Raw genomic sequence first — 15,657 nt, forward strand, 5'->3', positions numbered from 1 at the left:
AGCCTTTTTTCCTTCTATGACCATATCTGCAATGCTGTGGGCCGATGTCTGAGTACCTGTCAGTGTGAACATCTTTAGCCTGACCCCACAGTCTTTGATGTCCCATCTCAGTATAAGGTCTCTGATCCATTGGTCATAGGATGCATTAAGGTGAAAAAACACGAAGGTTTACAACCCCTTTATCAGTTTCCCACCCAGTCTATAGCAGAATGACAGCCGGGAGCTGGCTTTACCATTCTAAGTGGATGTCATTTGATGTCCTCTCAGAAGGCATCACTTGAGGGGCCGCGCAGCTGCGCAATCTGTGTACTGACTCGCTTCTGGTACCATGTGACCAATCACAGCAGGTCACATGACAGTTGTAAACAATGGATGGCTTCCTTTCATGCCATCTATTGTGTACAATTATGTTGCTAGCTGTGATTGGTCAATTTGATCACATGATACAGACAGGGCCAATTACAGCCCATCCGTACCATGTGATTAGCGTTGATCAATCACAGCTAATCACAACAAAACAAACTGAATGAATCAGTTTCATTCAGTGAAAGGTTTGCTTCTAAAAATGCAATTCACTGCTATAAGCAATCATAATGTGTAAAAAAAAAACCTGATCACTTCCCCAGAGTAGTACCATGTTGCTGATTTGGGTTATTTTCACCAAAGAAATGTAGAAGAATACATTTTGGCCTAAATTTATGAAGAACAATTCTTTATTTGCAAAATTTTATAACAGAAACGAAAAATATGTGTTTTCTTTATTTTTTATTTAGTCTTTTTTTGTTTGTTTAGCAAAAATAAAAAACCCAGTGGTGATTAACTACCACAAAAAGGAAGCTCTAGTGGTGTGAACAAAATGATAAAAAATGTAATATGGTACAGTATTGTATGACCGTGCATTCAAAGGGCAACAGGGCTGAAAGCTGAAAACTGGCCTAGGCAGGAAGGGGGTTATAGTGCCCAGTATTGAAGTGGTCAAAAAAATGTATAAATAATATTATACATTAGGGTGGACCTCAAAAGCTAAATGTTTCACAATGTAGGTATCTCAGATGATTGCCCTAGGAATCAGAATTTATAAACCGGGAAAATAAATTGCTTACTTAGACCCTTTTCACACTGGGGTGCTTTGCATGCGCTACAGCGGTAAAAATAGCGCCTGCAAAGCGCCCTGAAAGTGCCGCTCCTGTCTCTCCAATGTGAAAGCCCGAGGGCTTTCACACTGGATCGGTGCGCTGGCAGGATGCTAAAAAAAGTCCTGCTAGCAGCATCTTTGGAGCGGTGAAGGAGCTCAGCGGTGTGTATACCGCTCCTCCACTGCTCCTGCCCCTTGAAATCAATGGGCTTCACGGCTATACCGCAGGCAAATCGCTGCTGCAGCAGTGCCCGGTATTGAAGTGGTCAAAAAAAATTATAAATAATGTTATACATTAGGGTGGACCTCAAAAGCTAAATGTTTCACAATGTAGGTATCTCAGATTATTGCCCTAGGAATCAGAATTTATAAACCGGGAAAATAAATTACTTACTTAGACCCCTTTCACACTGGGGTGCATTGCAGGCACTACAGCACTAAAAATAGCGCCTGCAAAGTGCCCTGAAAGAGACGCTCCTGTGTCTCCAATGTGAAAGCCCGCGGGCTTTCACACTGGAGTGGTGAGCTGGCAGGACGCTAAAAAAAGTCCTGCTAGCAGCATCTTTAGGGCGGCGAAGGAGCGGTGTGTATACCGCTCCTCCACCGCTCCTGCCCATTGAAATCAATGAGCAGCGTGGCTATACCGCCGGCAAAGCGCTGCTGCAGCAGTGCCCGGTATTGAAGTGGTCAAAAAAATGTATAAATAATATTATACATTAGTTTGGACCTCAAAAGCTAAATGTTTCACAATGTAGGTATCTCAGATTATTGCCCTAGGAATCAGAATTTATTAACCGGGAAAATAAATTGCCTACTTAGACCCTTTTCACACTGGGGCACTTTGCAGGCGCTACAGCGCTAAAAATAGCGCCTGCAAAGCGCCCTGAAAGAGACGCTCCTGTGTCTCCAATGTGAAAGCCCGAGGACTTTCACACTGGATTGGTGCGCTGGCAGGACGCTAAAAAAAAGTCCTGCTAGCAGCATCTTTAGGGCGGTGAAGGAGCGGTGTGTATACCGCTCCTCCACTGCTCCTACCCATTGAAATCAATGGGCAGCACGGCTATACCGCCGGCTTTGCGGGTGGTTTTATCCCTTTCTCGGCTGCTAGCGGGGGGTAAAAGCCCCCCGCTAGTGGCAAAATAGCTCCGCGAAATTGATGGTAAATCGCTAGAAATAGCAGCGCTTTACTGCCAACGCACCCACCACCCCAGTGTGAAAGAGGCCTTAGGAACTTCCTGTATCACCTTTCTGGCTAAGCAGTGCAGAAAATATCACAAAACTGACTGTACGAATACCTTGTCAGGCAGATATTTCAATATTGAAAGACTGAATTAAAGAAGAGATGTATTGTTTTTGTATTTTTGTTATTTCAAATGATCAGTGTAGATGCAGATTTTCTTGAAGAGAATTTTCAAAGTTTCAAAACTATACCTATAAAAGTGTCATATTATACATCTTACTTACCAGATTCCCCAATATTTAGAATAAGCCAGGTGAAAAAAATGCAAAATATACACTTCATATCCATGCTGTGTCTTTAATCTACAAAAAACAAAGTGAACATGAGGACATTTGTATGCAGCACTCTTATACATGGCTTTCATAACATACACTGTGAATTTAAAATTAATAAGTAGTAATTCAGTACAAACATCATGGACAGTGCATCTGTCCAAACCGCTGGGTTGAATGCAAGGAAAATTACAGCTCTGGTAGGAACCGCTGTACTAACAATCTCATGCCCCCTGCTATTCTATTGTGTTCTGACAGGGGGATGGCTCCCCCATCGGAACACTTCAGCGCTCTCCACCATTGGCTAAAAGCGCTGATTGGGAGCCTGTCGGCTGTTGGTTGTCTAGCATGCTCGTTCAACAGAAGCCAGACGAAGGGCCGGCTTCTGTTGGTCCGGCTGCCATACACATGGGCCAAATGTTGGACGTTTTTTATTGAACTGGCCGATGTCGTCTGACATTCGACCCATGTGTACTAGGCTTCATTTTCCACTTTCCTTATACTTACAAAGCAGCATAAAAATGGTACAAAACTCACTGTGCTGAAGAGTTACATGCAAGTTACCGTAATTTTTTTTTTATTTCGTATATTGAAAACAAAGTAACATCACAGTATACAGGAAGTACATGTATAAAGTATAGATCTCGTAAACATTTTCTGTGTATCAATGAAGCAATAAAAGGCAAAACAATAGCATAACCAATGCCTCATTTGTTAACATTTACATACTGAAATCTCTTCAAAGGTTTTGGAGAGGTAACATTGAGGTTGCTTTACTAAAGCTAAATAGACTGTGCACTTTGCAAGTGCAATTGTTCCAGAGATGAATGAGATGAAAGCTTTACTTTGCAAAGAATACCCAATCACGTGTAAGGCAGATTTAAAAAAAAAAACAAAAAAAAAACATTTTGCCTGCACATGATTGGGAAATGGAGGTCAGCAGAGCTTTTCCTCATTTACTAAGCTCTGGAGCAATTCTACTTGCAGAGTGCAACCGCACATGCAAAGTGCACAGTCTACTTGCCTTTAGTAATTATTAGTATTATTATTATTATACAGGATTTATATAGCGCCAACAGTTTACGCAGCACTTTACAATATAAAAGAGAGACAATACAGTTACAATACAATAAAATACAAGAGGGTTAAAGTGATTGTAAAGGTTCGTTTTAAAAAAAAAAAAAAAATAACAAACATTTCATACTTACTTGTTCTGTGCAAGGATTTTGCACAGAGCGGCCCTGATTTTCCTCTTATCCCCCATCGGTGCTCCTGGCTCCTCCTCTTCGGCGAGTGCCCTTGCGGAGAGCCGATTTCCATTGGGGCACCCGTGCAGGTGCGTTCCCGAGTCCTGCTGCTGCATTAATTGACACAGACAGCTGGACTCAGCCCCACCCCCAGCTCCGGTTTCATTGTTCAATGAAAATGTGGTAAGAAGACCAGCTGGCTGCCTTTTATAGATGATCTCCAGGCTTCTGGTAAAGTGCTCAGTTATGGTCTAAGGTCTAAGATTATGCCCGCTAACTCTGAATGTTTGCCAAACTATTATCACTAGCCAGCCCACAATGGGGTTTTTTATAGTTTTTTTTCCCTTTTCTGCTTTCCTATGAAACAGTGAGCAGCTTTTCAGAATCTCTGAAAAAAATATATTTAGATACACAGAGAAAGTCCCGGCCACTTCCAGCTTCTAGAGAACAACATTCTCTAATGTTTGTTCAACAGAACAAAAAGGTTGGTTATTACTCTCAGGGTTGATTCTTGTTACCACACTCAGGAATTGTTCTACAAGAAAAAACGTAACTAGTCTAACTTCATTTAGGGCTAATATAGCAAACATCTATGCCTTTAAAGTGGTTGTAAACCCTTTACAACCACTTTATACTACAGGCAAGCCTATAATAAGGCTTACCTGTAACTACACTGGATATCTCCTAAACCTGCACGGTTTAGGAGATATCCCTGTATTTGCATGTGCCCACGTCATCGGCACATGCGCACTTAAGCAAACTGAAGCAACAGCACGTACGTTGCTTCAGTTGCACTGCGCGGTTACCGGCGTCTCCCGTGCGCATCCACGGGAGTGACGTCATCACGGTTCCAGCGCTGAGATACTCAGAAGTAACCCCCCGGGAAGATGTTGGCCACCAGAGCGGTATAACAATTTTGAAAGAAAAACAATTTTACTTTCTGGTATAATACACATCCAAAAAAATCTTAAAAATCTAATTTCTTCATCAGTTTAGACCAATGTGTATTCAGCTACACATTTTTGATAAAAAAAAATCACAATAAGCTTATATTGATTGGTTTGCACAAAAGTTATAGCGTCTACAAAATAGGGGATAGATTTAGGGACTTTAATTTTTTTTTATTGTTTTTACTGGTAATGGCGGCGATCTGCGATTTTTAGCAGGACTCCGACATTGCGGCGGACAAATCTCACACTAAGTGACACTTTATGGGGACCAGTCACACCAATAAAGTGATCAGTGCTAAAAAAAATGCACTGATCAATGTATAAATTACACTGTCAGGAAAGGGGTTAACACTAGGGGTGATAAAGGGGTTAACTGTGTTCCCGGGTGTGTTCTAACTGTGTGGGGGATGGGCTCACTGGGACAACACACAGATCTCTGTTCCTGATTACTAGGAACAGCCGATCTCAGAGTTGCCCCTGTCAGAACGGGGATCCGCCTTGTTTACATAGGAAGATCCCCGTTCTGCCTCTCTGTACTGCGATCAGAGGTGGCCATCAAACATCGAGTCCGCCATGCCCGCGAGCACGCTCCCCCCGGCACAAACTGACATACAGGTATGTTGGTTTGCGCAGCCAAGCCGCTGAGCCACAGTATATCTGCAGAAGGCGATTGGCAAGTGGTTAAGGTGACCATACACATTACAATCTTATTGAAAACTCTCCTTTAGATTTACCATAAGCTATGTAGTGCAAGGGCCTGTCTGATTTGATACAAATTAAATGGATTGTTCAGGTGGGTCCTCCATAGTTCTAGTAAATCTAAAGGAAATTGTACAGAGATTATACAATCAGATTGCATAGTGTATGGTCATCTTTATACAAATACATAGGAGGGAGTGGACAGAGACACTCAGCTGTCAGACCCCTTCACATCTTCACATAGCAGGAACTGACATTCCCGCATCTGTTGTTTTCATGTCAATTCACTTGAATGGGCTGCCCTATGAAAAGAGCCCCAAAGAAGCTCCAGAACTTTTTTCAGAACAAAGTGTGGTACATTTTTTATTGTGCTCTTTGGTGCACTTGCAGCACGTCTGTCACATGGCAGACGTACACCTACTACCCACGCTTGGTGCCATTAACATTTAAGTGCTCTGCAAGTGCAATGCATGTTTTCAGCACATTTCTAAAAAGCACAGCAAAGCATGTGTTTTCTGTGCAGGTTGTCCTGCATTCGGAAGGATTGCCAAACGTCAGTAAATTTACTGACAGTTTGTAAAAATCAGTGATTTTTTACAACTGTCTGTAAATGTCAGGGGCTAATATTTGGTCTCGCTGAGTTGACTTTTTAAATGTAAACCAGGCAAATTACTTGCTATGGGTATTGTCAGTGTTTCCATATAATGTTTATACTGTTTAACTATCAGTTGGTTAATTTTTAAAAGGCACTCTTCCATTGTTCAGGTCGCCAGTAAAAAATGTGCTCTGTCAGTAAATTGTCCATGTTTTGTCAGTAAAAATGCTGCGGGAGGTTGGCAAACCTGGGCCATTCGGATACCTCATTGTTCTTGTGTATACACACCAATTTCACTTTCAGGCCCAATTCACACTTATGGTAGTGGGAACGTACATTTTTTGGCAAATTTTTCATTGATTTCAATAGGCTGTCCTACACATGGCAAAGTAGCTCATAAGACATTTTAGTGTGTTGCAGCTTGTACTGTGCTTTTTACTGCATTTGTCACTTTTGTTTTTGTTTCTGCGTATAGGGTGCCATTAACAGTTAATGGCTGAAAGTGTGACTAGTTGATTTTAGGTGTATAAAGGTGGTCATACACTACACAATCTGATTGTATCTCTGTGCAATCTCCAATCAGGTAGGCCCCTGCACTGCATAGTTGATGGTAGATCTAAAGGAGATTGTATAATCAGATTGTTTATTGTATGGTGAGCTCTACAGACTTCCAGGGACACACTTCTCCTGTTTTCAGTACTACAGCTCTGCTCCACATAGACTGTTATCTGATCGCTAAGCTCCTGCACACTCTGCAAAATGAATGATCTATGCAAGAAGGTAAGGTAGAAAAAAAATGATGGCTGTGTATTTAGTGAGAACGGTGATTGCATTGGATAAGCATGAACCTGCAGAGATGGGTGGGAGTGGTCTTCCAGAGCAGGAGGGCAGGTGCAGGGTGTGTGTTAATGAGGTCAGCTTTTTTTAAAAAACAAACTGGAGTCTGGTCTAGGACAAATAGATTTTCTGCAAAAAAGAGGTACAATAATGCTATATTGGTACAAAGGGAAGCTGAAATTTAGAAAAAAAAAGTTAACTTAGTCTTTAAATTTTTATGCCCAGACCAAGATAGGCCTGACTGTAAAAATGATAGGAGATAAGTGAGATAAGGTTGCAGAAGATCAAATTATTTGGATGAAGCAATTGTAATAAATGTTTCCCACACTCAACGGTATGCAGCATTAATGAATAGTCTACAAGAATCTACTGCTGCAGGAGAGCATCAAAGTCTTTGTAATTTCCTATTCCCACATTCTCAACTTCGAAGCCCTCAACGATAGCCCCTCTGGACATGAATGAAGTTTTCCATTGCATGGCAAGAGCAGAGGCGACATTGGAATTTGAAACAGTGGATAAACACTCGTTGGAATGAGAAAATAGCCTGAGGGTCCTTCTAAGTAAACACTAAAGCACTGTAAATTTGATTTTTCTTAGTAGCTTGCAATGAGCCTGCATAGAATATAAAAGAACCAGTAAAGGTGTATTTTCATAATTTTCATTAAAAAGAATGAGTGCAATTATTACTCAAGGAATCCAGGAATCAGTATAGAAAAACAAAGCACATTTTTGTATTGGGTACTCCACAACATATTTAAGGTGCTGTATAATATACAGCATACCATATAGATGAAAATACACCATAGTTTGTTAGATAGTACCGGTAATACTATATTTACAATGTCGGACCTCCATACACAGCTTTATGTACATAATAATTGCTTCAAACTTTATTATAATATAACATTTGTTATACTGCTGACAAAACATAATACACTGCAATATAATATACCAAAAAAGAGAGACATGCAATAATACATGGAATAAAAATATTCATTAGGGCTGCATCTAATGAAATGCTCCAATTTGCCAATCCAGGTCTCACTTACTGTACTTAAAGGTCACAGTTGTATTTTTTTCTGTCTTGTTGGTCCTGACATTGAGATGTGGTTTATGTTTTTCCTCCAGTATGACTGGCTTTTGCCTTGAAAGCCATATATTTTATGGAAGGACTTCAAAAAAGCACTGTGGGGGCACTATGTTTATGTAGGCAATACACAATAGCATACCACTTAAAATGGAGTTCCACCCATAATATAATTGTTACATCAATCAGCAGCTTTCAACAACAACATTTGAAACAAATTTTTTTTTTTTTACTGCATTGTTGCCCTGGGGTCCCTTCTAATCTGCCACCTCGGCAATTTACATCATATCCCGCGGCGCCTGTGCTCCTGGAAGATGTGTGTCATCATTTCTCAGCAGTCAGTGGGCAGCGCCGAAGAATTAGCCAGCAGTAGCCAGCCAGCAGCTTATTCCGAAAGAGCGTCCTAGTGGGCTTCACATGCCCACAATCAAGATGGAATCACTCAGGAACAGGAAATATGAGGTAAGTAAATTATAAAAAACATGTACTTGGAACGGGATTGAAATTTAGACATGCTTTAATGTAATGTAGACAAGCAGAGGGGATGCTGAAAAGAAAGAACTTCGCTTTAAGACCCATTTCACACTGGGGCGTTTTCAGACATTTTTGGGCTAAAAATAGCGCCTGTAAAGCACCAGAAAAAAGCCTCCCCTGCAGTCCTAGCATGAGAGCCCGAGTGCTTTCACACTGGGACGGTGAGCTTGCAGGACGTTAGAAAAAGTCCTGCAAGCAGCGTCTTTGGGGCTGTGAAGGAGAGGTGTATACACCATTACTCCAACACCCCTGCCCATTGAAATGAATGGGCAGCGCAGCCGAAGCGCCTGAAAAGCAATTCGGCAGCGGCACTTTGCGGGCGCATTTAACCCTTTTTTTGGCCGCTAGTGGGGATTAAAAGTGCCCCGCTAGCGGCCAAAAAGTGCCACTAAATTGACAGTAAAGCGGAGCTAAAACTAGTAGCGCTTTACCGCTAACGCCCCACGCAGCTCAGTGTGAAAGGGCTCTTAGTAGCAGGTGATAGTTGTTCTCTGGAAGCAGCTTGTGACTGGTTACATGCACTGTGTATATGCAGATGCATTGTTCAGCACTTGGATTGAGCATTACCACTCCTAACAGACAAAATCTCCAGTCTTATCTGTCCAGTTAGGTCAACCACTCAGCAAACCGCAATAATCCAACTTAATCTTAGTGCAAGTATGCTAGTGAAATCACCAGCATAAATAACCTATAAATACTCCTGCCACCCTTTGAACAACTAAAAGCCCAGTTCATTGCTCCAACAGCACCCCAGGCATCTATCCAGGCGCTAATTACACCCTGCAATAATACTTGACTGACAATTTTAAAAAACATTATTTTATAGAGTAAAATAATTTTAATTATTCAAATGGGAGTCTGTAATTCATTCCTGTTCTGCTTTAATACAAAATCTTTGTGAAAATTAAGCTTCATATATCAAGGTAGAAGTATATGTGAAGCTAAACACATTAACCACAGCAATCTAGATCCAACAACTAAACACACAATTTTATGTTATGCTAAATGCTAAGTATATTTAAAATAAACTTACTGTTTGGCTACATGTGTGCATCCATCTAATAGTAATTTCCATCAACTGATATTTAGATCACTGCTTGTAGAGAGCGCGGTTATGAAAGTTACATGGTAGTGAGGATACTGAATTTTGCTGGTACAGAAAAAAGTATTCTGGCCTTTTACATTGATTTTGTGCCCTATGCTTGTCACATGTCCTCACTTTTAGGAAGAAGATAAATATGCTGAATACATTTTTACTTAAGAAAGCAGAAGTAGCATAACTTGCAGAGTACAAACACTTAAGAGTGTATTTAAACATATGACCAGTTCTAGGAGGGGAAGATTACATTTTCAAGATTCAAATTGCCCATGAAATAATGAGAAAGATAAAATTTGACTTTTGGCTACTTTTGGAAAAAACTTCCTGGCCATTTTCCAATTAATTTTCAAGAGGACCTGCCTTAAGCTATCGCACCCTATGCGACGGTTGTAATCTGTGGGTCCCTTAATGTGGGGCCCCCCCACACCCGCCGGAGCTGACCTGTTTTATGGGATCGTGCACTTGATCATGTTCTAGGAGAGTTTTGATGTTTGTTCTATAACAATGTATTTAAAAATCTCCTGAAGAAGCGGTGACATATCTGCGAAATATGTCGAGCACTCCACACACAGATGGTTTATGCTAAGTTGACAATGGTCTGTTCCCCTATGTCACTTCATCTGTTTTTTTTAGAGCTTACTGTGTCTTTTTTTAAGATGATATGTATGTTTTAATATGTTTGGAATAAAATTAAAAACTTTTATATCTACTATGTGTATTTCAAGCCTTTATATGGTACCATGAAAGTCCATTCATAGCATATCCACATAGCCACATATACATACCTATGCCTGAAGGCAAAGGCCTCACTAATAACATCTTACATCACATACAGAGAAGGTTGGCAGGGGGAGGGGTATGTAATAACAGTCTTCACTGCAGAGAGAAAGGGGGTGGGACCAGGCCACAGCTCCATGTCTGAATGCACACAGGGGGCTGTGGCTCGGCTCAGGTGCCCCCACAGCATGTTACTTGCTGTGGGGGCACTCAATAGGAGGGAGGGGCCAGGAGAGCCAGCGAGGGACCCGAGAAGAGGAAAATCTGGGCTGCTCTGTGCAAAACCATTACACATTACACAGGCCAGGTAAGTATTACAAGTTTGTTATTTTTAACTAAAATAAAAATAGAATTTACAATCACTTTAAGTGTGTTTTACTCATACTAATACCCAATCTGGTATAATAAAGCGGTTTACAAGATACAAGGGCAATATGGTGAACTCTGATAAAGAGTAAATAAGAGACAATAGTATATTTGTGAATGATGTTTCTCCTTTATTGAAATAATAGATTACAATAAGTACAACTGTAGCTGAATGGTATATGTTTATTATAGACAGGTGCCTAATACTGCTTGATTATATCAACAAGTGTACTGTATATCATGTCATAACTGATACTGATCACTATACTGACCAATTGTACCTATACTATGGAACTTGTAAGATTGGTTCTGTACTTTTGTTGTTTTGGTTTTTGTAATTTGTTGTAAAAACACACAATGTGTGTATACAAACCTACAATAGAAACATGAAACAGGTACAGGTTGCTAGGCATGGTGGGTGTAGTGCAAGGTGGAAAGATGGGCGCCAGTCACTTTTAAAAATGAATAAAGAGAGTTTCATTTCTCTTAACAGGAACAGGAGAGAGAGGGGTAGGGACACAGGACAACCTTAGACAAATGAAATGGCAACTTGGCAGACTCCTTGGACAAAAATAGAACTAGGTAGACAGTAATACAGAAAAATGGCCTTTAAGCTGAATGCAGCGTTCTGTATCTTGTATCAACTGCTGTCTCCTATAGCAACAACATTACTCACAGTATCCCACTGTAGATCCTCAAGCTCGGCTCACAGCTACCTGCTGGACTCTTCAAGCTCAACTCACAGCTACCCGCTGTATTCTTCAAGCTTCACCCACAGCTACCTGCTGGGTTCATCGGACTCACAGCTACCCGCTGGAGCCCTCAAGCTTACAGCTCACAGCTGCCAATTGTATTCCTTCAAGCTTTACTCACAGCTACCCGCTGTACTTCTCTTCAGGCTTTACTTACAGCTACCCGCTGTACTACTTCAAGCTTTACTCACAGCTACCTGCTGTACTTCGTGGATGAGTTCTCTCCTGAAGCTTTCCCAGCTACTTCACAGTCCACGGCTGATGAAGTCTCCTCTGGTACTCCTTCAGAACTTCATCCCTTTACACCTGCTTGGGCAACAAGAGTGATTGACCCTCTAGCAACTTCTTCTCCCTCGCCTCCCGGCAGCAATCAGGCTCCCCTCAGGCCGATCCCTTTTACACGTGGTTAGGCCCCAGGCTTCAGGCCTACACTTCGGCTACTGCTCCATACACACCCACCCAGGCTGCAGCCCAGACTCTCTCTGAATAAATAGTCTATCCCAGCAACCTCAGCGGCCAAAGAAACTCCTGCTGATTGGCTGAGAAAAGCATATACACTCATAACCTAATGCCAAAGGTAGCAGGGCCACCTATTGAAAAATCACAGTTAAACCCAAGCTTAGGACAAACCCATTTGATCAAAGACTACAAATTAGCCAGGCTTGGTTACCACCTAGGACAACTCAATTTACTAGCAGCCCTGTTTAGGAAAAGGGTGCTACAAAAAGATCAATTAAACCCTAGATGAGTGCAGGTTTCCTAGAAAGCTGAGTATTGATGGACATGGGCATCATGATATCTCCCTAGAGAGACCCAATACCAACCGTAAAGCATGGGGGTGGAGGAAGCTGACGTTATTGCCAACGTTAACTCTGACAATGCCAACATATTAACTGGCAATACTTGGATGTGGAGGATATCCATTTTGAATGATCGGATCACTCATTAGTTAGCAGCCTTGCCAAGTTAATCCATATTAATGATAATAAAAAACTCTATTTTTAAATGGTTTAAAAGTACAGTCCCATACTGCTATCACTGTTTCCCATACACCTCTGGGATATGCATACCTCAGGTTAAGAACCCCTGAGGTAGATAAACTAAATCTCTATCTAGCAAAGAAATGTACCTTGTGTCTAGAACCCAGTAGTTTTTACTTGCCAAAGCTACCAGCTCACAAGGTCTCTCAGCTCACAAGGTCTCTCTGAAAACAGCAAGCTCTGGCTTGCCCTTGCCCAAGGTTTGCAGGTGTTCCAACAGACCCTTAGGATGGCAGGCTCTCTTATATATAGCACAGTCTCAGCAGTACCCCAATTGCCCCTCATTATTACAGTTTCTCAGGAATACACCATACCACTTTCCAGCAATACTGACTTACTCAGAATCCAGGAAAAATCCACCCTAGTGATTTTTTTGCTATCTCTAACCAATATGAAGTTTCCATCCTGTACAGTGTAGTCCTATATTGCGCATGTTCTCAGGGAAAACAGTTTGGGGAATTATGGTACGTCAAGATCTAGTTGGCTAACCAAAGTTACATACAGCCCATTTCCATGTACAGGTATGTAAATTCTCCCACTGTTGGTCATCTGTACAAAATATCTCAGAGAAAAATGTAATTACAAACTGGGATTAACAGCCTCCAGCTCAGCACAGGCTTGCAGAGAAAAGAGTAGTGAAGCACTGTTATTGTATAGAATGCCTATGCAATGAGCAAAATATGTCTGCCCTCTAGAAATAAACTGAAATGCCCTGGGTTTGGTTTGAGCAGGGTTAGGAGAACTTCAAAGAAGCCCTCGCTGCTTCCTTAGCAAACTTTTACAGCCAAAGGGTGTCAAGTTCATCCACGCCTAATGCCATAAAATACTGCTTTCATGTACATATATGTTGTATTTACCAATTATACACAGAAACAAGATTTACTGAAAAACAAAATTTACAACTGAAAAAAAATTAAATTCCAGAAATTGAGTAACTATTAGAAATATAGTGGAGACTGTATCATCTTACCTCTGACTAAAATCTTGAAAGCTGAAAATGCCCAGCCTCATTAATGTCTTGACATGATATTCCCCTATTCACTACCAGTTATTTGTTGAGCAGAGGCATGTCGTCTACAGGTTCATACATGTATCTGTAAGCCTATTTTTGTTTCACACTTTCATTTTTGATAGCCATTAGCAATTTTTAACTATATACAAGATTTTAGTAATAAGAACGATATCATTAGCAGTAATCAGCATGGATTCATGAAGAATCGTTCTTGCCAAACCAATCTATTAACCTTCTATGAGGAGGTGAGTTGCCATCTAGATAGAGGAAGGCCCGTAGACGTGGTGTATCTGGATTTAGCAAAAGCATTTGACACAGTTCCCCATAAACGTTTACTGTACAAAATAGGGTCCGTTGGCATGGACCATAGGGTGAGTACATGGATTGAAAACTGGCTACAAGGGTGTGTTCAGAGGGTGGTGATAAATGGGGAGTACTCAGAATGGTCAGGGGTGGGTAGTGGGGTTCCCCAGGGTTCTGTGCTGGGACCAATCCTATTTAATTTGTTCATAAACGACCTGGAGGATGGGATAAACAGTTCAATCTCTGTATTTGCGGACAATACTAAGCTAAGCAGGGCAATAACTTCTCCGCAGGATGTGGAAACCTTGCAAAAAGATCTGAACAAATTAATGGGGTGGGCGACTACATGGCAAATGAGGTTCAATGTAGAAAAATGTAAAATAATGCATTTGGGTGGCAAAAATATGAATGTAATCTATACACTGGGGGGAGAACCTCTGGGGGAATCTAGAATGGAAAAGGACCTGGGGGTCCTAGTAGATGATAGGCTCAGCAATGGCATGCAATGCCAAGCTGCTGCTAACAAAGCAAACAGAATATTGGCATGCATTAAAAGGGGGATCAACTCCAGAGATAAAACGATAATTCTCCCGCTCTACAAGACTCTGGTCCGGCCGCACCTGGAGTATGCTGTCCAGTTCTGGGCACCAGTCCTCAGGAAGGATGTACTGGAAATGGAGCGAGTACAGAGAATGGCAACAAAGCTAATAAAGAGTCTGGAGGATCTTAGTTATGAGGAAAGGTTGCGAGCGTTGAACTTATTCTCTCTGGAGAAGAGACGCTTGAGAGGGAATATGATTTCAATTTACAAATACTGTACTGGTGATCCCACAATAGGGATAAAACTTTTTCGCAGAAGAGAGTTTAATAAGACTCGGGGCCACTCATTACAATTAGAAGAAAAGAGGTTTAACCTTAAACTACGTAGAGGGTTCTTTACTGTAAGAGCGGTAAGGATGTGGAATTCCCTTCCACAGGCGGTGGTCTCAGCGGGGAGCATTGATAGCTTCAAGAAACTATTAGATAATCACCTGAATGACCGCAACATACAGGGATATATAATGTAATACTGACACATAATCACACTCATAGGTTGGACTTGATGGACGTGTGTCTTTTTTCAACCTCACCTACTATGTAACTATATGTATGTAATACTCCCATCTTGTGCAACATCTCTCATTCTTTCTGCTTCCTGATCAGTCTGCTAATTTTAATCCCTGATCTTTCTATCACTTCTCTATCTTTCTTTTTCTTTATAAATAATTTCTATTTTAATCATTTAACAAACTCATACTGAAATGTGCTTTATTTAACATACCTTAAAAGCATACTCAGATAATCCCAACATGGATCAGAACAGATAGATAGATATAGATAGATAGATTAGGGTTGCCACCTTTTCTTCAAGTTAAACCCGAACTCTTTAGTGGCGCACAGCAATCTTTTTTTATAGTATAAACTATACATATATTTTGCAATTAAATAACATTTCTAATCAAATGAAGTTAATCACAAGAGTCCCCCTTTACATCAGAGTCCACAGAGTTCCCCTTTTACATCTAAACTCACGGAGTTCCCTTACACTGTAAGGGGGGGGGGGGGATTCTGCAGACTCTGATGTAAAGAAGAACCCTGGGGACTCTGACATAAGGGATGCTCTGGGAACCCTGATTTAAGAGGGAACAGTGAGAACTGTGATGTACGGAGAG

At 41.1% G+C, this 15,657-nt stretch overlaps 1 protein-coding gene across 4 annotated transcripts in view; it reads right to left on the bottom strand.

Moving 5' to 3' along the window:
- LOC141127896 (interleukin-1 receptor-like 1) overlaps positions 1–13,733 on the bottom strand; it is a 58,187-nt gene extending 44,454 nt beyond the window's left edge. For 3 of the 4 annotated variants that reach the window (XM_073614764.1, XM_073614762.1, XM_073614765.1), the window contains exons 1-2: positions 13,601–13,733; positions 2,600–2,677 (exon numbers count right to left, since the gene is read on the bottom strand). In XM_073614764.1, the coding sequence (XP_073470865.1) occupies positions 2,600–2,677; positions 13,601–13,641 (119 nt within the window). In that variant the 5' untranslated portion in view covers positions 13,642–13,733. Of the gene's footprint in view, positions 1–2,599; positions 2,678–9,629; positions 9,809–13,600 lie in introns of those variants that run through there. The other variant, XM_073614763.1, reaches the window with a different exon arrangement.
- Between the last annotated feature and the right edge of the window lie 1,924 nt (positions 13,734–15,657).

Source organism: Aquarana catesbeiana, linkage group LG02, assembly GCF_042186555.1.
Source record: "Aquarana catesbeiana isolate 2022-GZ linkage group LG02, ASM4218655v1, whole genome shotgun sequence".
NCBI lineage: Eukaryota > Metazoa > Chordata > Amphibia > Anura > Ranidae > Aquarana > Aquarana catesbeiana.